This window comes from Phoca vitulina, unplaced genomic scaffold, assembly GCF_004348235.1.
Source record: "Phoca vitulina isolate PV1807 unplaced genomic scaffold, GSC_HSeal_1.0 scaffold15, whole genome shotgun sequence".
NCBI classification, from domain to species: domain Eukaryota; kingdom Metazoa; phylum Chordata; class Mammalia; order Carnivora; family Phocidae; genus Phoca; species Phoca vitulina.
The window spans coordinates 4,921,106-4,943,724 of record NW_022589718.1 but is presented as its reverse complement, the minus strand read 5'-3'; the positions used below and the strand labels follow the sequence as shown (position 1 = coordinate 4,943,724).

The window sequence follows — 22,619 nt, the reverse complement described above, 5'->3', positions numbered from 1 at the left end:
ACCACTAATAAAAGTGGAAAAATAAAAAATAGATCATGTTGGCAGTCAAGAATATTCAGTATTTTCTTAGGTTAATTTTCACCAAATCTATAGATTGATTGCTGTTCCCATAAGAAATTTCATGGAGGGGCGCCTGGGTGGCTCAGTCGTTAAGCATCTCCCTTCGGCTCGGGTCATGATCCCGGAGTCCTGAGATAGAGCTCCGCATAGGGCTCCCTGCTCCGAGGGAAGCCTGCTTCTCCTTCTCCCACTCCCCCTGCTTGTGTTCCCTCTCTCACTGTGTCTCTCTCTGTCAAATAAATAAATAAAATCTTAAAAAAAAAAAAGAAATTTCATGGAAATTGGCAGGTTGACTCTAAAATATATATGGAACGGTAAAAGGCAAAAAATTGTTAACTTTGAAGAACAAAACAGTGATTTACTTTGGTTTATTTCAAAACATATTTTAAAGTTTCAGTAATTAATATAATGTATTTCTAAGGGACAAATAAATTAATAGAACAGAATAGAGTGCCTCCTAAAACCCACACACATATGAACTTATTCAATTCAATGGTGGGAATGAAATCATTGAATAAAGAAGTACTGGTTAATAAATGGTGAATGCACAGTTGATTAATGATATGGAATAACAATAAAGTGTATATTAATGCTACATTATACACCAAAATTGATTCAAGATCATTTACATGCATACATCTGAGAGTAAAATACTAAAAATCTGGAAGACAAGATAGGAGATTATTTCTAGGACCTTATAATAGGGAAGAATTATACTGGAAAGAAAAAGGAACACAAATTCTTAAGTGAAGGATTAAGGAATATCTAGATTTATTTATTTATTTATTTATTTGTTTATTTATTTATTTAATTTTTAAGTGACAAATGTTCCAGACTCACAGAAGATATTTGCAATCCATATAACACACAAAGGGTATCCAGAATATATCAAGAATTCATACAAGTCAATAAGATAAAAAACAAAAAAATAGAAACATGTACAAAGTTATGAATGACAAGGGTTGAACTTGAAAGGGTAATAATTATCAAACATATATACAAATCAGGATATTTATAGGGAATTGCCAAGTAAACACAATAGGTTACTATTTCACATCATTAATGGCAAAAGTTAAATGTAACAAAACAAAATGCAATTAGAGGAGATGGATAAAATGATAATATTATTTACTTTTTGTGAATGTCTACATCGGTATAACAAATTTGCAGATTAATTTTAAACTTGAAGTGAAGTTGCAAAAGTACTTTTTAATAAAAGAATTTCACTCATAGGTTTAGTTTAACATATCTAGCAAATATGCACAAAGAAGTATGTCTAAGATTATTTACTGGGGCATTGCTTAAAATAGTGAAACAAAAATAAACATCCATTGACAGCATAGATAAATAAACTGTGCTATATTTAGAAAATGGCATACTATACCATCAAAAAAATAAAGTATAAAGCTACATGTGTTGATGATGTTGATGATAGCAAATGTTTGCATAGTGCTTATTGTATGAGATAGTGTTTCAAGCAGAGATGTAATCCAGCAATGAAATATATAACTTGTAGAAGGATTACATTTATGCAGTTAAAATTTATGCAAAAAATTACTTAAACATCCATTATTAGTATAAATATAAAAATATGCATGGGAATGATAAACACAAAATTCAGGATGTTGGTTAGCTGGAGTGCAAGAAAGGGAATTAATCTTGGGATGAGAAAGTACTTAAAATTGTTTTCAAATACTTGTAATGTTTTTATTTTTTAACATAGACATTGGTGACAAGGCATTTTATATAATTTGCTGTAATGTTTATATGTCCAAAATATGTAATAATTAAAAGTAATAATCAATTGTGGCTTATAGAGAAGATCAAATGCCTTTGAAAAAAAATCATGCATAAAGTTGAAATATTGAAAGCTTTTTTCCTGAGATCAAGAAAAAGATAAGGATGTCCACAATTACCTTGTCTATTTATCCTTGCCTGGAAATATTAGCCACTGCAATAAGGAAGGAAAACAACAAAAATTAAAAATAGGCATAATAATTGGAAAAAAATAATGCTATCATTATTTACAGATTAAGTGATTGTATACAAAATAAAATCCAAAATAATCTAGAGAAAATTATAAATAACATAACAATTTTGTAAATTCTTTAGAAACAAGATCAAAACACAACAAAGCAAAAAGAGACAAGATCAAAACATAAAAATCAATCGTATTTCTATTCTGCAAAACAAAAATATAAAATGAAACTTTTAAAAAGAAAATTTTACACTACATAAAAGCCAAAATCCAAATAAATCTTACAAAGATAAGCAAAACCTCTTCTCTGAAGACAATAAAACAAGATGAGCAGAATTAAAGGCTTAAATAAATGGACTATATCCCGTGCTATTGGATTGGAAGGCCCAATAACGTAAAGATGTCAAAGCTACCCAGATTGATCTAACAAGACTAAACTGCCCATTTGTGAGACATCATTTCTTAATCTTACTATTAGTAAAATAGATCAATAAGTTTTGATCCAAACTTGGAATGAATTTTATAAAATCTGCAAATATACATTATGTGCTATTAAATCTTTGTTCTACAGCATAAATTTTATATCAAATAATTTATATTCTTTCATTTTAAGCATAAGTTTTGCAGTGGCCTCAGTCTTTATTAAGCTAATGTAATTATTGGATGAAGACCAATTTTTCAGATTCAAATGTTTATTAGCTACATTTAAAAATTAACAAATAAATGACACAAATCATATTCTTCCATCCATTTTTATTATGAAAACCAATATTTAAGTATCAAGTTTCATTGAAATAAATCAACATTAAATTATAAATTTTCCTTTTTTTGTATTCATGTGCTTTGAATGTAATTATCATTAATATAAAATGATAGTTTTCCTTTCTAACATTCTTCTCACTTTTCTTTGCCTTTTTAATATATGCTTCTTGCAGGTGTCCTACAACATTGTGATTGAAGGAAAAACATACACGGTGAACCTAATGCAAAAGTAGGTGATATACATTATTTTATCATCTGTATTTGTTCTAATTATTGTTTATAATTAATCCAGAATGTAATTATTTGGTATTTTTAAATGTTCCTAGTTACTGGCTATTCATTTGTCTTTTGTTTTATGCCTTAAAAACTTTAAGTCTATATAATAAATATCTAGAAGTTGAACCTGTAGTGTATACTCCCATCTTCCTCCTTCTCAGTAGCACCAGATTTTTATTTGGCTATCCATGAATTTCATGAAGGATGAATTTTGTTATTTTTTAACCTTTATCAAAACATAAATATGTCTTGTTTTTGAATCCCTAATATTCAACCATATTTGAAAAGAACGTCATGAATTTTAGGGTGGAAGGAATAGTGATAATTAGAAGAAATTACTTAACACTTCATGTCAGAATGTATTTAGGACTTGGAATATAATTGTAATTAGCCAAACTCAATCCCATACCAGCTGATGAATTTAGGAAAAATAAGCACATCATACTAAGGAATAAAGAAAAATCAGAATTGTAATGGTACTTTTTAAATGGTACTTTTTAAATGGTAAAAATAAGAATTTCAGAACTCTCCATTAATGTATTTTTAAAACGGTGTGAAATTTTTTTCTTTCCAAATTTTTATTTAAAATCCAGTTAGCTAATACATAGTGTAATACTAGTTTCAGGAGTAGAATTTAGTGATTCATCACATACATATAACACCCAGTGCTCATCACTCCTTAAGGCTCCTTAAGCCCCATCACCTATTTTGCCCATCCCCCACCCACTTCCTCTCTGGTAATCCTGTTCTCTATAGTTAAGTCTCTTTTATGGTTTGCCTTTCTCTCTCCCCACCCCCCCCACCGCCATGTTAATCTGTTTAGTTTATTAAACTCTACATATGAGGGAAATCATATGGTATTTGTCTTTCTCTGACTGACTGATTTCACTTAGCATAATACACTCTAGCTCCATCCATGTCGTTGCAAATGGCAAGATTTCATTCTTTTTTTTATGGCTGAGTAATATTCCATTGTATAGATATACAACCTCTTCTTTATCCATTTATCAATTGATGGACACTGGGCTGTTTTCATAATTTTGTTATAGTAGGCCATGCTGCTATAAATATCAGGGTGCATGTATCCCTTTGAATTAATACTTTTGTATTCTTTGGGTAAATAGCTAGCTGTGCAATTGCTGGGTCATAGAGTAACTGTATTTTTACATTTGTATCTTTGGGGTAAATACCCAGTAGTGCAATTGCTGGATTGTATGGTAGCTCTATTTTCAACTTTTTGAGGAACCTCCATACTGTTTTCCAGAGCGGCTGCACCAGTTTACATTCCCACCAACACTGTAAGAGGGTTCCCTTTTCTCTGCATCATTGCCACCATCTATTGTTTCTTGTGTTGTTAATTTTAGCCATTCTGACTGGTGTGAGGTGGTTATCTCATTGTGGCTTTGATTTGTATTTCCCTGATGCTGAGTGATGTTGAGCATCATTTCATGGTCTGTTAGCCATCTGTGTCATCATTAGTTGTATTGTATATTCTATATTTTTTTCCTGATATAAAGAAAGACAGCTTCTGAATAGCAGTATATTTCTTAAGCTGTCTTTTTTATATTAGGAAAAAAAGGGTGTGATGAATTGAGTATTTCACACCCTACAATTAATGCTTTTCTTTTCACACATACAAGCAAAGTTCACTTAAAAACCATCACATAGAATACAAAATCTTTTGAAGAGTAACCACATTCTCAATGACTAGCATGATAAAATTAGAACATAATTACAAATGTTTAATCAAAGAAGAACCAGCTTTTTGGAAATTAAGTAAGAGTTACCAAATAAGTCTTGGCTTAGAAAAATTCAAAATATTGTTGCAAAATGTCAATAAAGTAGTCACAAATAGAACTTAACTTTTTAGATGTGACCAAATTTGTAATCAAAGTAAAACATAAAACTTTCATTTTTTTTCATTTTATATGCAATGGATGAGAATATAGTGAGTAGTACTGTGGTGAAGAGGAGACAGAATAAGTGTTGCCAGGGAATCCCTGCTGGTGGAGTTACGAAGCCTTCAGTGACCACTGTCCCTACTCAGGGTGTCTTGGCAGGTAGTTGTCTTCAGGCTTAGCCAACAGTTTCTATACAAACAGGGTGATGTCACTTGCACTCTCAACAGCCTATGAAGCTTTGGGTATGTGCAGAGCTAGGAGGAATCTGTATCTTGTCACAGAAACTTATCAATACCCTAGGGTCTCCAAACATACAAAATTAGAACACCAATTTTATCACATTGCTTAAAGGTGTTCTTGCCAAACTCAGGAATGGATCTAGATTAGAATATTGAGGGTAATACTACAGGCAAGCCTCATTTTAATTGTGCTTCATACGTACTACTTTTTTACATATTGAAGGTTTTTGTGGCAACCCTATGTCAAGCAAGTGGCTTTATTGATGTTTCTGCTTCATTCCTGGTGGGTCCATTTAGCTGTCTCCAATGTTTATATTATTCATCATCTCAGAGTTTCAGCAATGATGGGGCCATTTGTAATCCATTCCACATCTGCATGAGATGTAGTTTAGGGTTTTCATTTTTGCATGTGATGCTCCTTCTGCCGTTGTCAGGATATGCTTCATTCTGTCCATTGTCTACAGACAGCAGGTATTGATTTTTTTTTCTCCTTCTGTTTACAAATTGCTGAGGATATTTCTAGCTCTATGTTCTTTACTGAAAAGCCCACAGTGTGTTCTCATGCTAGAGACCAGAGGCCATTTAACCCTCCTTCCCTAAGGCACAATTCTGGTCCAGATTCTGTCCTAGTTTGCAGTGTCACCTGCTCACTCTTTCAGCTGCAGCACTAGCCTTTGCTTTTACTTCCTTGATCATTCTGTTTAAAGTAAGAATCAGTACACCTTTTGCAAAGGGCAAACATTTTAGAATGAACTCCGGTCTCTCTTGCAACCACTCAATTCTGCCATTGTGAAAGCTGGCATAGGGCATATGCAGGTAGATGGATATAGGTATATTCTAATATCACTTTATATAAAAAAAAAAGTGGTGAGTTGGGTTTGGCCTATAGGCCATACTTTGTCAACACACTTTATTGTTTAAAGTGTAGTACCATATTTAAAAATAGTTAATGGTTAATTGGTCATTTCTGTGTGTTGAGAGTGGAAATGGAAATAGGGGATTAGGTCTTCTCTCACAAAAATCACTACCAATTACCTTTATTGTTGTTTTAATATTTCTTATTGTACAATATATTAAGTATAAATTAAAATACATGAAATATGTTTATGCAGTTAAATGAATAATTATGAAATGAACATTCCTGTATCCCTGACATTAAACACACATTGACTGCCCTCCAAAAGCCATACAGATACCATTTTCCATCCCTGTTACTTGTAACTATTTTCCTGATCCGTTGTGATAACCCTTTCCTTGATTTTATTTAATTATCCTAAGTAATATATTTCTATGTGTTTGTTTTGAATTCTAAATGAATCACAGCATATTCTCCTACAGCTTATGTCAGTCACTCAAAATAATGTCTGTGAGATTTATCAATGTTGTTAAAAGTAATTCCAGCTTATTCATTTTTATTACTGTATAGGATCCAATTTTATGATTATGCAACAATTTATTCTGTTATTTTGGACATTTTTGTTTTTTCTATTATGGAGATATTACAAATATTCAGATATGAAAACTCTTGTATATGTATTCTTTGTCACATATGCACAGGATTTTCTAGGACATATAATTAAGGATAGTCTGGATTGTTAAATTATATGCGTTGTCATAATTATTAAACAATTCTCCCAAAGCATTAGACTAATTTATATGCCCCTCTGAATTGCATATTCTATAAATAATGGTAGATAGTTAAAGTTTTCAATAACTGTTGATTATGTACTGATGTCTTACTGTGATTTAATATGTATCTAAATGCAAATAAGTCTGAATACTTTTTTAAATGTATCAGTTGGCTGCTTGGATTTTCTTCTTTGTAAAGCACCTACATAAGACATTTATACTTTTTAAAAAGACAGGTCTAATCTGACCTTTTCTTTCCTATTTTTAGGAATTCTTTTAACTTTTTTCCTAAAAGTCTAATTCATGATGTGTCTTCAAATAACTTCTCCTATTTTATGCCTTCTGTTTTCACACTCACGGTATTTTAGTAAAGAGAATTTTTCCTTTATGAAAAATTATAGTTTTATCTTGTATAAAAAAATGCTCCTTTACTCCAGCTGTCCTCTACATTATGTGATTTTTGTATTATTGCTTTGCTTTTAATTTTTTTGTGTTTATTTTGATCTTTGTTTATAACTTCCTCAAAAGAATTCTAAGTTGATTACTCATCAACCATTTTTATTTTCTAGTTTAAAAATTTAAGGCTAACTTTTTTCTCCAAATACTGCTTAGCTGCTCCTCACATCTTTAGGTGTGTAGAATTTTCTCTGGTTTACCATTAGCAAACATTTTTAAGTTCATATTACATATCTTCTTTGGCCCATGAATTATTTCACTGTATCTCTAAATACCAATACATGTGGCACTTTTCTAGGTATTATTTCTAGTAATTTTTGATCACAGAATATTCTTTGATTTCAATCCTTTAAAAGTTGAGGCTAACTTTGGGATGTAATATATATTCAGTTTTTGTAAATATTCTATATGTACTAGAAAATAGCATGTATCCTGCAATTATTTACTATAATGTTCTTTTTAAATCATGTCATAGAATTCTTCCATATTCAAAAATGATTTTTCTATTTAGTAATATATATGTGTTAAAGTCTTCCACAGTGATTTTCAAATTGATTAAATTTTGAATTCCATATTTTGAAGTTATAAAAAATTAAATAAAAATTTTACCTTTTTGGTGAATAAAATTTTAACATTATGAAGTGGCTAGTAATTATTTTAAATTTTATCTGACATATGTATAGTTACAATAACTTTATTTGTTTCATATTTGTAAACTACATTTTCCTACCATTTTCTTTCAATTTTTATCCAGTCTGGATTTTTCTTTTATTGAGTGTGAAACTTTCTTTAAATGCAGTCCAAATGATCATTTTTATTTTGTTGTTATTATTATTTTCATAATTTAAAAGAAATAATTGTCTACATACAGACATCCATCAAAGCTATTTTCTTCTAATGGTTTTCATTGTTTTCACTTTCACAGTTAGCTCTAAGATTCATCCAGAATTGATATTTATGTGTTTTGTGAGCATAAGAGTGAAGATTTAATTATTTCTTCATATTAGCATGCTATGGATTTAGCAAAGGCCGTTGGGAAGAAAACACAACCTTTCTTCACTGCATTATAATGTAATTGATGTCATAAATTGAATGACTCTGGACCCTTTTTTTCTCTTCTGCTAGTTTATATATTTATTCTTGCACCCTATTTATCTATACAAATACCATACTGTACTAATCACTGTGACTTTATAATAGTTCTTGATGCCCAGCCTTGTTCAACAGTTTTAAGATGTCTTTGCTTTTCTTGACCCTTTGATTTTCCATATAATTTTTGAAATCATTTTATTATTTTTCTTTTGTGCCTTTTATTTTATATTCTTTTTTATTGTCTTCATTTTAACGAATCTGTCATTTTATACTGTACCATTTCCCATCAATTAAATTCTTTGTTATACATTCTTTTACTATTCTTTTAGTAGTTTATCTAGATTAACTTGTTAATCTCTGACTTATTGAACCTAATATGCATTATTACTTTTATCAGTTACCCTATATTGTCAAATCATTAAATCTTTTAATTCCACTTGCCTTCTTTTATGTTTTCATTATTTTTTTCAGCCATTATAATCCTGCATACTTTTAAACCCCAATGAGATTATTTTTTGTACAGTCAATATTCTTTTATATTTAACCATAAATTTACTCATTCTGGTGTTTTTCATTTCTTCCCGCATTTCCATTTCTATATGCAGTTAATTTATATATCTCTCTGGAATTCTCTATATTTCTGTTGCAAGTCTGCTTGTTTTTGATTATATTGGTTTGTATTCATTGTTAAATTTTTACCTAACCCTACTCTTAAACATTTTTTTGCCTTTTAAAATTGTCATTCTATTATCTTCTGACTTTCTTCATTTTTATTGACAAGGTAGTTGTCAGTCTTATTTCTGTTTCTTTGAAAGTAACATCTTTTTTCTTTTTCCTCTTAATACTTTGAAGATTTTATTTTGGTTTTCATTAGTCTTTTAAACAAATCAGATGTGATTTTTCTTTGCTTTTATCATGCTTGAGTTACATAGAGCTTATTGATTCTGTATTACCAGTTTTGAAAAAAAAAATTTGCTCTTATTTTCAGAGAAATTAAGTTTAGCTCCTTGGCAACTCTACACAGTTTCCAACATCGGCAAAAGATTTTACAGGGAGAGAAGCTATGTATTTGATATACCTCAAACATTCATTACTTTCTCTCTAGAGGGTACATGACACCAGGGGTTCTGCCTGTTTCTAGACATCCCAGGAGCTTTTCTGCCCAAACACAGATATTTGACTTTTTTCTTTCTTTTCCAAAAAACTGGAGCCTGCATATGAGCAGCTAAATCTCTTTATAAGACCTTCAACTCAGAATCTGTGTGTTTCCTGGAGCCCCACCCCACTGTGGGTCATATTATTTTTTGGTATGGCAAAAATGCAAAAAATCTTGCTCTGCTTATCAGTGTTTGGCTTTTTGACATTTTGCTTCAACAAATCCAGACTGCCATGGTAGTCACAAATTTTTATATTATGCTTATTAGAGAAATGAAATGGGATATCTACATTTACCCTTTCTCTTTATAGCGCCATATCAGCATATTCTTCTCATACTTACAAATAATATATTGTAATGTGAGTTCTCCATCTAATCTGTTGAATTCTTGTCACATTAGTTCAATATTTATTGAACATTTGTTATTTTACTGATATTCTTCTAAATGCTTGAGATGCACTAGTAAACAAAAGGGACAAGAATCTCTGTTTATCAAATGAGACTAATAAAGCTATTAATGTGGGAAACAAAGGCAAAGGAAAAATTACATTTCCTTACTACATACAGCCCACTGACAAGTCCTTGAAACAGGCAGAGGGACATTCTTCTAGAAACTCAGCTGCCTCCATGTTAATACTTTGTTAAGGGCAAAAGGCAATCTTAGCCCGACCCCCAGGATTGTGTAAGTCTACTTTAACATATAAAAATTCCTTTGGAAACTTCTTTTATCTCTACTCCACAAAGATGTATGTTGGAGTCATCCCACAAGCATATGACCCACTGGTATACATCTGCAGGGTCTCATGACTAAGGTTTTATTAGACAGTCATGAATGAACTTTTCCTAACAACAGCTAGCCCCTTAAGGTCCTGGAAACCTTGCTTGCAAAATTTCTTAGAGACTTACACTATCCCTAACCAACCCCCCTCCCAACTTGAAAGTATATAATCGATGACACCTCATGACCCCAGTGCAGCTCTTTCTGCCCATGGGTCCTGTCCCTGTGCTTTAATAAAACCACTTTTTTGCACTAAAGACGTCTCAAGAATTCTTTCTTGGCTGTTGGCTTTGAACCCTAATATCTTTCCTACATCAATATCATAAATGAGTGGATTAGGAAGAATGTTAGAAGGTGATAAATGCTTAAGCAAAAATAGAGAGCAAAGTTAGAAGTGTTGTTTGAAAAGCTTATGTTTTGATAATTAGGAAAGTTGCATTTTTAAAATAAACTTGCCAAAATAAGCCTCACTGAGAAGTTGACATGTAAGCAAAGACTTGAAGTAGATGAGATGATGAACTATGCTGAAGAGCATCCCAGGCAGCTACAAATACTCTGAGGCAAAAGTTGCCTATTGTTTTTTTTTTTTTTTAAGATTTTATATTTATTTATTTGAGAGAGAGAGAGAGTGCAAAAGCACAAGCAGGGGGAGGGACAGAGGGAGAAGCAGATGCCCTGCTGAACAGGGAGCCCAACTCAGGGTTCCATCCCAGGACCCTGGGATCATGACCTGAGCCAAAGGCAGAAGCTTAACCAACTGAGCCACCCAGCCACCCCTTGTTGATTATGTTTTTAAAAACAGCCTAGAGGACAGTGTGATGGTAAAGTGAGTGAGAAGAGGTCTAGACACCAGAATTTTTGAGTAAAATTAGAACAAAGTCCATGTATTCAGGACTTTCTATTTCTTCCCTGACTTGTCTATAATAAATACAATAAAATAAACATTTTTTCAAAATAGGAGCTTAGAAAACAAATTCCCCATTAAATACCTTTTATCTTTATTTTACAGAGCTTTTTTACCTCATAATTTTAGAGTTTATGGTTATGATGGCACAGGAAGTATGAAGCCTCTTGAACAGCAGCTTCAGGTATGACTTTTACTGTCTGTTTTACCTTTGTTAGGTGAGTTTCTGTGATCACCTTACTTAGGGTTGGCCTGTTAGAAAACAAAGGGTTGGAGTTATGTTTTGTTTTAAAATGAAGTTAACCATTTACTTTTGATGATGCTGTAACAACTAGCATGAGTTAGCTCCTTGGTGAGTTACAGATAGGGGCTACACCAGGTGGTTGTCACATAAAGGAAACTACTTGCAACAAATAAGATCACAGGGAATAATTCCAAAGCCTAAGCAAGAACGAGCAGGTTCTTTTTCTTTAGTGTTTAGGATGAATATTCAGAAAGGGGAGCTTTGTCATCGCATGTGAAGGTAGGGATAAAGTTGTGCAGGTGTCCTTAGAAAACATGCCTATACACACATTTTATGCTTGTTAATGAAGCTTGTGCTCTTCATAGGGTGGAGATTTTAGCGTTATAATGAAACAGAGGTAAGTGTTGGACAAGGAGAAGGGGCTGTGGGCATGCTCAGAGAGCCAGTATAAACTAGATGGGGTCTTGGGCTCTTCTCTTGGGTAAAGAATGCAGGATCTTGCTTACTTTTGAAACAGCTCTGAGAGTCTTACTACAGATTTATTGACTCTGATATGGTTAGGCTATTTCCTAGCCTGGTAGAGACTTAGGTTTGCATTCCCTTTGTTCCCTTAAAATCCTTAACTACTGAGGTTTTGGCATTTCTTTGTAATTCTGATACCTCCTAAGGAGCTCTACAAGAACTGTCCTTGGGCAAATAGCGCTGGTAGGGCATAGATCACAGAAAATAGCTGGGGGCGTGGGGGTTGGGGCTAAAATGACTTCTCTTCTGTCACGAAAGCTATGTCTCATCTTTCTTTTTCTGGGGACCCCTAGCTTTCTGCTTATAATGTGTCTCAAGTTAGCCTTATGACACAGATGGTCAACCAAATAAAAAACTATTGTGATTTCTTTAAGCTATTATTTCACAATGATGTACACGTATGTACTTAAGTACATGTAGCAGCAGGGTTGAAAATATCATGAAATACTTAAAGTGGAAAAAATATGATTTGAATCAGGAAAGGTAAATCTGGAAAGAAAAGTATTAATTAATGGATATGAATCCAAAGACTTGTCTAACATATGTTCAAGGACCAAATAAATACACATGGAATTTCATGTACATTTAAGAATATATTAAATTTTCATGTATTTGGAACACTTGGAGCTTCATTTAATAATGTCCATAATTTGTTGTAAAAATAATTGAGAAGTGTGCATAGAATTGCAGGGATTACTCATGTTTGAAATGCAGTTTTTCTTTTTTCCCTTCTTGCTGCCCTCCCAATTTCTATTGTTTTTTTCTGTTTGTATTCCTGATTTCTGCATAGTGAATCAATCAGTATTTTGAAATTAAAACATTTTTATTTAGACTCAACTTTTAGCAAAATAAATAATAGATAATGGTGAGTTGCTTTAAATTTTGTCCAATAGATTAGGCAAATATGTGTGAGTCATCTACAGAAATATATAAATACTACATGCTGTCAAAAATGATATATATATATGTATATGTATACACACACATAAATATATAATATGTGTGTGTGGCATAGATGTGCATGTGTGTGTGTGTATGTGTGTGAAAGAGAGAGACAGACAGAATTAGCACCAGTGAGACAAAGAGATACACAGGGCTGCAATATCCCACACCTGAATTTTATGTAATTCTGCTATACCTAACACCTAACTCTGCTTCCTACTTCCCAGGAGGTAACCATGAGAGATAAATGTATAACTTAAAAAACAAAGCAAAGAATGCTTTATTGATAACCTGAATGAAGTTGTTAAGTTGGCTTCAAATGCAATGCATATCTGGTGCCATATAAATAACTTATAGTTGCCAAAGCTGCAAGGCTATTTCCAGAGCTGGAAAAATCAGGAAAGTTTATTAAATTAGATTAAAAGTAGGTAAATTTGTTTTTAATGAAGTCTACAAATGATTTTTATCCCTCAAAGTCATATTTTCTTGGTGAATACAGACTTATTTTAGAACAAATTAGCCTGTTAGACATAGAAAGAATTTGTTCCCAGTGCCTAGAGCTTACAAGTATAAGCCATTCATCATTGTTGTGGACTTTACAGTCTCTCTAGAACAAATAAATATTCATCATGATTAAAAGGTAAAATCATCAGGACAGCATAACAATTCAAAATGTGTATGCACATAAAAACAGACCTCAAATTACATGAGGCAGAAATTGACAGAAATGAAAGGAGAAATAAATTTTTAAGATAATTGAATTTTTAAATATTATTTTCTCAATAATTGATAGATGAAGTAGAAAGAAACTCAGCAAATCTGTTGGACCTTGAGTGGAACTATCAATCAACTTCATCTAATCAACATTTATAGGAGCTAACACACAGTAGCAAGAGTATACATATTCTTTTTAGTGCAAAGAGAACATTGAACAAGATACAATAGAGGAAAACAGTGCAAGAAATGGTAATGATAAGAAGAGGAAAAACGAAGAAGGAAATTGATTAATAATAATAATAATGAGCTTTTTGACTCCTCCATGAAAATTTTATCTTAATGATTACTTAAAAATGATTTTTTTACTTATTTATTTACAACTTTTCCAATTATTTATAATGCTGATATAACTTACTGATTATTACAAAGAATTAGAAATGTTATCAATCTGAATAATAGAAACCACATTTGGAAGGAAGTAGATAAAAGCTGGTGGAAAGGTCCAGGTATTTTATCTTGATCTTATAAAGTATGATTCATACAGATGAAACTCTACATGGGCCCACAATAAAAAAAAATACAAAGTAATCCATTGATAGTATGCCAATGAAATATTTTAAAAAAATAAGACAAGACACTGTTTTAGTTTATATTTGATTAATGTAAAGAAACCATATAGCAACTTGAAAAGGGAAAGTGTAATATAAAGAATTATTAACTGTAACAGGGACTAGAATAAAAAATAAGAAGTAAAGAGAACTCTAAAAAATATAGGAATGCCAGATACAAGAAGCAGCCAGCAACCCTAGGACTGGAATGAAGAAGACAATCTCGTTATCCCAGGGTTGAGATCCAAACCTTGTTAGAAGGGGCACAGCTGTGGATCTCTGAATAGCAGGAAGTCACAATGGTGCTGTACCAATAGGTATTGCCATAGAATTTCTCTTTGGAACTTTCTGGAAATCTATTTGGGGTAGTCAGGAAAGCTGTTCACAAAGAGGTATGTCACAAAGCTACTCTGCTGCAAAAGGAGAGAGGTTTGAATTATGGGAGGAACCTATTGGCTGATGGGTGCTAGCGACCATGATACACTAAAGCATCTGTGTACTGGAGAATTGTCAAGCTCTGAGGGATCCTGGTGGTGCAATGAGCAGGACACTTAACAGGAGCCTTCCAAACTAGCACACTGGAACCAGGAAACAAAGCTCTCGTCTCATGCTCTCCTACGTCTTCTACTGGCAAAACTTTAGTGCCACTTGCCAAAGGAAAAAATAATTTCGGGGCCCAGATTCATTTTCACAAAGCAGGTAGAAGATTTATTAGGAGCTGAGAGCCAAAACATCAATAATTGATAAAGTCTACAACTTTGACTATTCAGCTTTCATTTGCACACATTTGAACTCTGGTAAAACAACATAATTACCTTATATTTCTGTTTAACAAGATTCAGCTACCCTTTCTACAAGTGAAGAAATTCCCACCCTTCCCCTCAATTGAGGAGACACACAATCACAAGAGGCATCATATCCATTAATTAATACTATGTTAACTGGAGATTAAATTGTGAAGTTAACTTCCAAGAACTTGTAGGTAAAGTAATAATAGGAAGAAGGAAAAAGAAAAAGGCTAACATATACAAATAAACACATATGTATACATATAAGAAACAAAGAGAAAATATGCGAAGTCACTAATGTCTTCATTTCTGTATTAAGTAATGATTGCTATCTATGGCTTTTCCCCCTACTACCTATTCCTTTTCCCATTGCTTTCACCCAGAACCTTAGCTTGCTAAGGATATTTACCAAGCAAAATAGAGGAAATCTTTATTCCCAAAGGGTCTGCATCTTTAATCATACTTTCTTTTGGTTGCTGTAATAATCAGCTGGATTCAAGTCATAGCCCTTCTTGCTTTTATTGGTAAAAGCAACCAATTTCCCTTTGATATTCAGAGTCAGTCACTCCAACCACTACATTAGCCTTTGTTTAGTGATGTAAGAATCTCAACATATCCAGTTGGAAGTTTCCACCTTCCAAATTAGTGGAACTGTTATTATGTCTCTTGGTGGAGGAATTCCCTACCAATGACTTGAAGCTAAAAGTTACTGAGATGGAAAGCAAAAATTCTACAAGAAGATTATTAGGTATAATGGTGAGAGGAGACATTCCCACTTCAACACTAATTCCTGAACCCACATATTCTGGCTTTCAGGAAACCATACCATATAATGATCTCTGGTTCAAACATAACCCCAGCCTTTCAGAGTACTAACTGGCATGATAAATGACTATTTAGTAACCTAGTGTATCTTCCAACTAGGCTAGCTACTTTCAACTGATAGAATTATATGGAAAAGTATATGTTAATTTCAAGCACATAAACCCATTGATGTACTTTATTTGCTGAGTAATAAGTTTCTGTATCAAACCCAGGCTGTTATAAAGATTTGTCATTTTTGTTTATCTTTTTAAAGAGTCACCTTTTGGTTTTATTGATTTATTTTATTTTTTTATCTATTCTTATTTATTTTATTTCACTCTAATCTTTAGTATTTCCTTTCTTCTGTTTGATTTGGATTTAGTTTCTTTTTTTTCCCCCTGTGTCCTAGGTGGATGGTTAGGATATTAATTTAAGATTTTCTTACATATAAATTTATCTCTTATTTAGCTACCTACCATACTTTTTAGTATGGTGTGTCTTCATTTTAATTTATTTTAAAGTATTTCCTGGGTTCATGTTTATTTCTTCTTTGACCCATATAGGTTATTTAGGATATGATATTTAATTTCCACATATTTTTTATTTTTTCCAGATTTTTGTGTAAATGATTTCTAATTTCATGCTATTGTTATCAGAAAAACTTTTATTATTTGTATACTTTTAAATTAATTGACACTTTTTTTATAGCCTAGCATATGGTCTGTCCTAGAAAATGTTCCATGTGTACATAAAAAGAATGTATAATCTGTTGTTGTTCAGTGGAGTGTTTTACAGTTCTCTGTTAGGTTTCATTTGTTTATGGTGTTTTCAAGTTTTGTATTTCCTTGTTGATCTTCTGCCTAGTTGTTCTATCTGTTACTGAAAGTGAGATAGAAGAAGAAATCTCCAACTATAATTGTTGAATTGTCTATTTCTTCCTACATTTTTACCTTTTTTTTTTTGCTTTGTGCAGTTTGGTGTTCGGTTATTTGGTGCATATATATTTACAAATGGGTTATATCTTCCTGATGGGTTGAAACTTTTATTATTATAAAATGTTGCTCTTTATTTCTAGTAACAATTTTTTGTTCTAAAGTCTACTTTGTCTGATTATCAGTGTAGTCACTCTGATTTGCTTGTGGTTGCTATTTGCATGATACATGTTTTTTCATTCTTTTATTCTCCATCTATTTGTATCTTTGAATTTAAAGCATGGTACCTGTCAACAGACTATAGTTGTGTTTTGTTTTTTACCTTTTCTGATGATCTTTACCTTTTATTGATAGTCTCTATTTGATATGATATTGTTATCATACCTCTATTTTTTAAATCATGGTTTCCTTCAATAATTCTTTGAACATAATTATAATGTTTGCTTGAAGTTTTTTTCTGTTAAATCCAATACCTGGTCACTTTCACAAGTAGTTTCAAATGCTTGCTTTTTTTTTTTTCACCCTAATGTGTTCCTTAGATCTTGTGAAAATAAAGAAAAACCAAACAAATGAGAATAAGCAAAGACTACTTACTCAAAGCTTGCCATTGTAAGAGAGTCAGCCACCATCACTTGAATTTTGGCAGGCACTTAAAAGCCGGAGAAGAGTGGGAAAGGTTTATATGGTAGAAAAAAGGGAAAGCTTCAGAAATACCCTGACTGGAGGTTGTTGGCATGAAAAAGCTGTGGGTAGGCTAACTAGAAGTGGTGAAGCATTTTATGTTTTATGTTTAGGAGTACATATTTGACTTTCTGCTTGGTTCTAAGTTGGAAGGAGAGACAAAAATTAGGTAAGCTGACAGTTTTTAATCAAGTCTTGGTTATTTGGGGTGACTGTTATATAAGTTATTGTTTAGTTTTCTGGGTTGTTACTGGAGATAGCAATATGACTTCCTATAAAGTCTGACTTGCAGTGGGCTGGCTTTCTGGGCTATTTATTGTTAACAATGGGATTGGTTTCCTGGATAGGTTACTGAAGGTTTTGTGACACACTTCTATTTTTATATATGGTCTGGACTTTGTTCATTTGTATATTCAGTTTCTAAATCTATAATTGTAGTTTTTCACTAAATTTAGGGAAACTTTGGCCATTATCTTTTCAACTATTTTCCTACTTATTTTTCTTTCCATTTTTCTAGGACTCCAATTAAACAGATATTAGATAACATTGTCTCACTGATTGCTGCAACTATATTTAATTTTTAAAGCCTCTTTTTTTCTCAGCTTTCTTTCAGATTTGATAATATCTATAGGCCATACTCTAGGTATTTTTTTTAAACCTTTTCTCTTACCTTCTCCAGTGTGCAGTAAGACCTATCCAGTATATTTCGCTTTATTTTATTTTTATTTTTTTATAATATTTTATTTATTTATGTGTGTGAGAGAGAGAGACAGAGAGAACACAAGCAGGGGGAGCGGCAAGCAGAGGGAGAAGCAGGAGCAAGGAGCCCGATGGGGCACTCGATCCCAGGACCCTGGGATCATGACCTGAGCTGAAGGCAGGTGCTTAACCGACTGAGCCACCCAGGTGTCCCAGTATATTTCATTTTAAATATATTTTTTGTTCTAAAATTTAGAGTTGGCATTTTTTTTTAAGATTTTATTTATTTATTTGTCAGAGAGAGAGAGATACAGCACAAGCAAGGGGAGTGGCAGGCAGAGCAGGCTCCCCGCTGAGCAAGGAGCCCAATGTGAGACTCGATCCTAGGACCCTGGGATCATGACCTGAGCCAAAGGCAGACACTTAACCGAGTGAGTCATCCAGGCATCCCTAGAGTTGATATTTTTTATAACCTTTATTTCTCTGCTGAATTTCCTTACTGTGCTCAAAGTTTCCTTTATATTCTAAATCACGTTTTTAATATCTATTTTAATGCCTTTTTTTTCTTTACTAATTCCAAAATCCTGAGTTATTTCAGGATCAGTTCTCTTTGGATTTTTCTCTTGACTATGGGCCACATTTTTCTTTTATTCATATATACACTATTTTAAAATCCTATACTGGCCATATTCAATGATACATTGGAGCTTGTGACTGTTTTTATTCTCACTATTGCAGACAATAAACTTGATTGGAGCGAGTTTCTAAATTCTACTGTCTTGTGTTTGGAGACAGCCAAAAATCTCTTCTTAGTGTTTCCAGTTTTTCTGGTCTTAGTTTCTGCTAAACTACTTGAGATTTCTTTCATATAGTCTCAATTTAGATGTAAGTAAAGAACTTACACTTGAGTTAATAGCACCCATTTTTAAGGCCGCACTTTGTGCCTTCTCCTTTCCTGAATATCGCATCTCAATTTCTAGATACTCAGTAAGTTGGTTTTTGTGTTTTATTTGTTTTTGTTTTTGGAACATTAGCTACTTTATGCTGCCCTGCCTTGGGGAGTGCCCTCAGGTGAAAACCATTACAAATGCAAACCTCGGAAAATGCAGTTTTCTTCTTTCTAGTGTGGATTCCCACTCTCCCTCCTTTACTTTTCCTGCCTTTGTAGTGATAATTTAAGAATTATTTTTCCAGAGCTTATATTTATTATCAGTGAGAGAGTTAATGCAAGCTACTCTGCCATTACACTCAAGTAATTCTGAAAAGAAAAAATTCTCCTTTGGATTCATTTTTTAACCTCTATCTTGCAAAATTAAGTCAAGAGAGTGTGGAAAAAAAGTTTCTAATGATTTTTACTTTGACCCTAATGACTGCAAATGTCATGTTTAATTTTTAACAGTAAAAAAATATGAAAAGGTACTTAATTCTTTTTTTTTAATGCTTAAAGGTTTTAATTCTCTGAATACCAAGAGTTAACATTTTATGATTACCCTTTGAAAACAAGGTACTTGGGAGCAATTTTGAAGTTTTCAAAATCAGTACATACTTAATTCTCTTTGACCCTGTGGGAAGATTTTTGGAGAATTGAGCCAAATGCTCATTTAATAATCTTATAAATCTATTTTGGAAACAATGAGTATTTGACACATACACACAAATAAACATATATGTTTTAAATATTTGAAAATAGTTCCTTTAACATGAATTATTTTAATGAATTATTCTAATAGAGGTACATGTATTTTATCTTTATTTTTCAGAATTTTTGCTACTACCAAGGGTATATTGAAGGTTATCCAAATTCTATGGTGATCGTTAGCACATGTACTGGACTCAGGTTATGTTATATAATTTTATGATTACAAAGTAGAATAGTGTTTTAGAAATTTTTAAATTCATTTTGTTTTTTGTTTTTTGGTTTTTTTTTTTTTTGAGAGAGAGAGAGAGCACAAGTGGGGAGGGGCCGAGGGAGAAGTAGAGAAAATCCTAAGCAGGCTCCATGCTCAGAGTGGAGCCTGACACGGGGCTTGATCTCATGACCTGAGATCATGACCTGAGCCAAAACCAAGAGTTGGTTGCTTAACCTACTGAGCCACTCAGGTGCCCCAGAAACTTTTAAATTCTTAAAATTATATTCAGGAGTTCTAAAGTAAGCCATGACTTATTGTGGGAAACTCTCAGTGGAAAAGCATAGTATGCAAATTCTTGTAATGTCTCCTACCCAATCTTGAGTTAAGATTTTTGATATATTTGTAGACTATAAAATATTAATTGCTAAGTGAATACCAATAATGTTACTATTCTGTGCCACTCAGTAAGTTTGTATGTATTCAGTAACTTTTTTCTACATTACCATCTAAGACTAAGACTCAAAATAATCTACATACTATTTAAAAAAAACTCATTATCATTTTCTTATTTATTGTATTGACTTTAAAATGTATTATCTTATTTATTTACTTATTTTTTGAAATTTGTAGGGGCTTACTTCAGTTTGAAAATGTAAGTTATGGTATTGAGCCCTTGGAACCTTCAATTGGTTTTGAACATGTGATTTATCAAGTAAAACATAAGAATAAAGGTGTTTCTTTATATGCTGAGAAGGATATTGAGTCAAGAGAAATGCCCTATAAAATACAAAGTATAGAGGTAGGTGATTGAGTAAAATATATGATTCTGCATAGAAGCTTATTGTTCAGTAAATGAACAAATAAATTATTAACTAAATATTAACCAATCCCAATCTCAAAGATCAAGGATTATTTCAGAGAATGTTAGGCAACACTTATGTTCATTAAAACAAAGAAATAGATTTGAATCCCTCAATCCATTAACCATTAATATATTATTTAAATGTTTATTTTTCTCCTCCAGTAAGGTAGTATCATTTTCTTGTTTAGGGATTTTAATGAAAGGATAAAGTCTTATAAGCAAGACTATTATACAACACTTGGTGCTTAATTTTGGAAGAAATGATAAGAAACTGATTAGACCATGAGGGGATTTCATCAACATTTTTTAAATGAAACCCTCAAATCTCCAAAACTTGGGCAAAGAAAGAGAATTTTAAAGTGAGGGGGAAAAATTGGTAATCACTGAGCCCTAAATTTGTCTTTCTGACCTTTCTCAACTTTTCTTTTGCCTTACAATTACTAAAATCATTACTCTTTTCGTCTCCACTAAACCCCAGATTTGTTGTTCCCTCTTTAATTCTCCTTTTTATATGTTAAGGAAAACAGTTTACCTAAAATGGAATGGTTTTGAACTTTCAAGGGATTAAATTTATCAGTGTAAAGAAGAAAAAATGCAGACACTAAAATAAACATAATAAAATTGTCCTCAGTTTCTGAAATTTGATGATTCTTTTCTGCTTCCAAATATTTTCCAGTGCATGTAGATGGTATGCTATTTTAGTAACAAAATATTTTAAGTTTCCACACATATAAAGTGCTTGCAAAGACTGTCTTATATGTTTTCTTCAGTGCCTTCCTCCTTCACCAAAAACTAATGATGAATACAAGTAACACTTTATTAATAGTAATTATAACAATTACTACTTTATCCTTATTTTTTGGGAAAAAACAGTCTAAGTCACATAAATGATAAGCCAGATTTCAAACACCATTACCTAATTTAACCACTATGATCTAAGTGGATCACATGATACCCAGAATATACATCTTGAGGTATCTATCATCTGATTTAAGAAAGTTTGTCATTTTGAATCTCTGTTGGATAACATTTTTCTATTTTTTTAAAAAAAATTTTAATTTGCTAACATTTTTCTGAGGTAAATTATACAAAAATTAACTTTATCCTTCAAATGAAATCCCACTCCTCTAGACACAGAGATGTGTCCTCACTCTTTTGGGGTATAGAAAAAAACCGTAGGACCACATACTACAGTATAATAGAATTTTTAAGCTAATTAAACACACACATCTTGTAATGGGAAGTCAATGGAAAAGTTTCTTTAGAGAAAATAATATGAATAGCCCAGTACCAATGAGAATATGGACAATGGAAGTAAAGGATTTTTTTTTTATTAAATTAAATATTTGATCAAGAGCAAAAGAAGTGACAAAGGCAAAATTTCTGAAAATGATTCAGTGATAGGAAGTTTTGCTTAAATTATCTAATTCTTTTTTATAGATAAAATTGTATTTTGCAACATTGAATTCATGAAGTAGTGATATATATTAAAATAGTTAAGTAATATTTCAATTTTGATGTAAAATTTGTGGATTTTTTTCAGCCACTTTCAGAGTTCTCTCAGTATATAGAAATGCATGTTGTAGTTGAAAAAAATTTGGTAAGTATATTTTAATTTGTTTGTTTTATGTCCATTTATATTAGCAATGAAGGGTTATGAAAAAGTTGGAATAAATTTTTAACAAATGACAATAAATGACCATTTTTGCTTTATCTCTGTTTTAATGTAATTTAAATTA

The 22,619-nt window shown here is 32.0% G+C and overlaps 1 protein-coding gene across 1 annotated transcript in view; it reads left to right on the top strand.

The window, feature by feature from the left end:
* Window positions 1-22,619, top strand: part of ADAM2 (ADAM metallopeptidase domain 2) — a 140,941-nt gene that overhangs the window by 2,598 nt on the left and 115,724 nt on the right. The window contains exons 3-7 of the mRNA XM_032413357.1: window positions 2,974-3,029; window positions 11,337-11,415; window positions 19,929-20,005; window positions 20,649-20,817; window positions 22,424-22,480. Coding sequence (XP_032269248.1) covers window positions 2,974-3,029; window positions 11,337-11,415; window positions 19,929-20,005; window positions 20,649-20,817; window positions 22,424-22,480 — 438 coding nt within the window. The remainder of the gene's footprint in view (window positions 1-2,973; window positions 3,030-11,336; window positions 11,416-19,928; window positions 20,006-20,648; window positions 20,818-22,423; window positions 22,481-22,619) is intronic.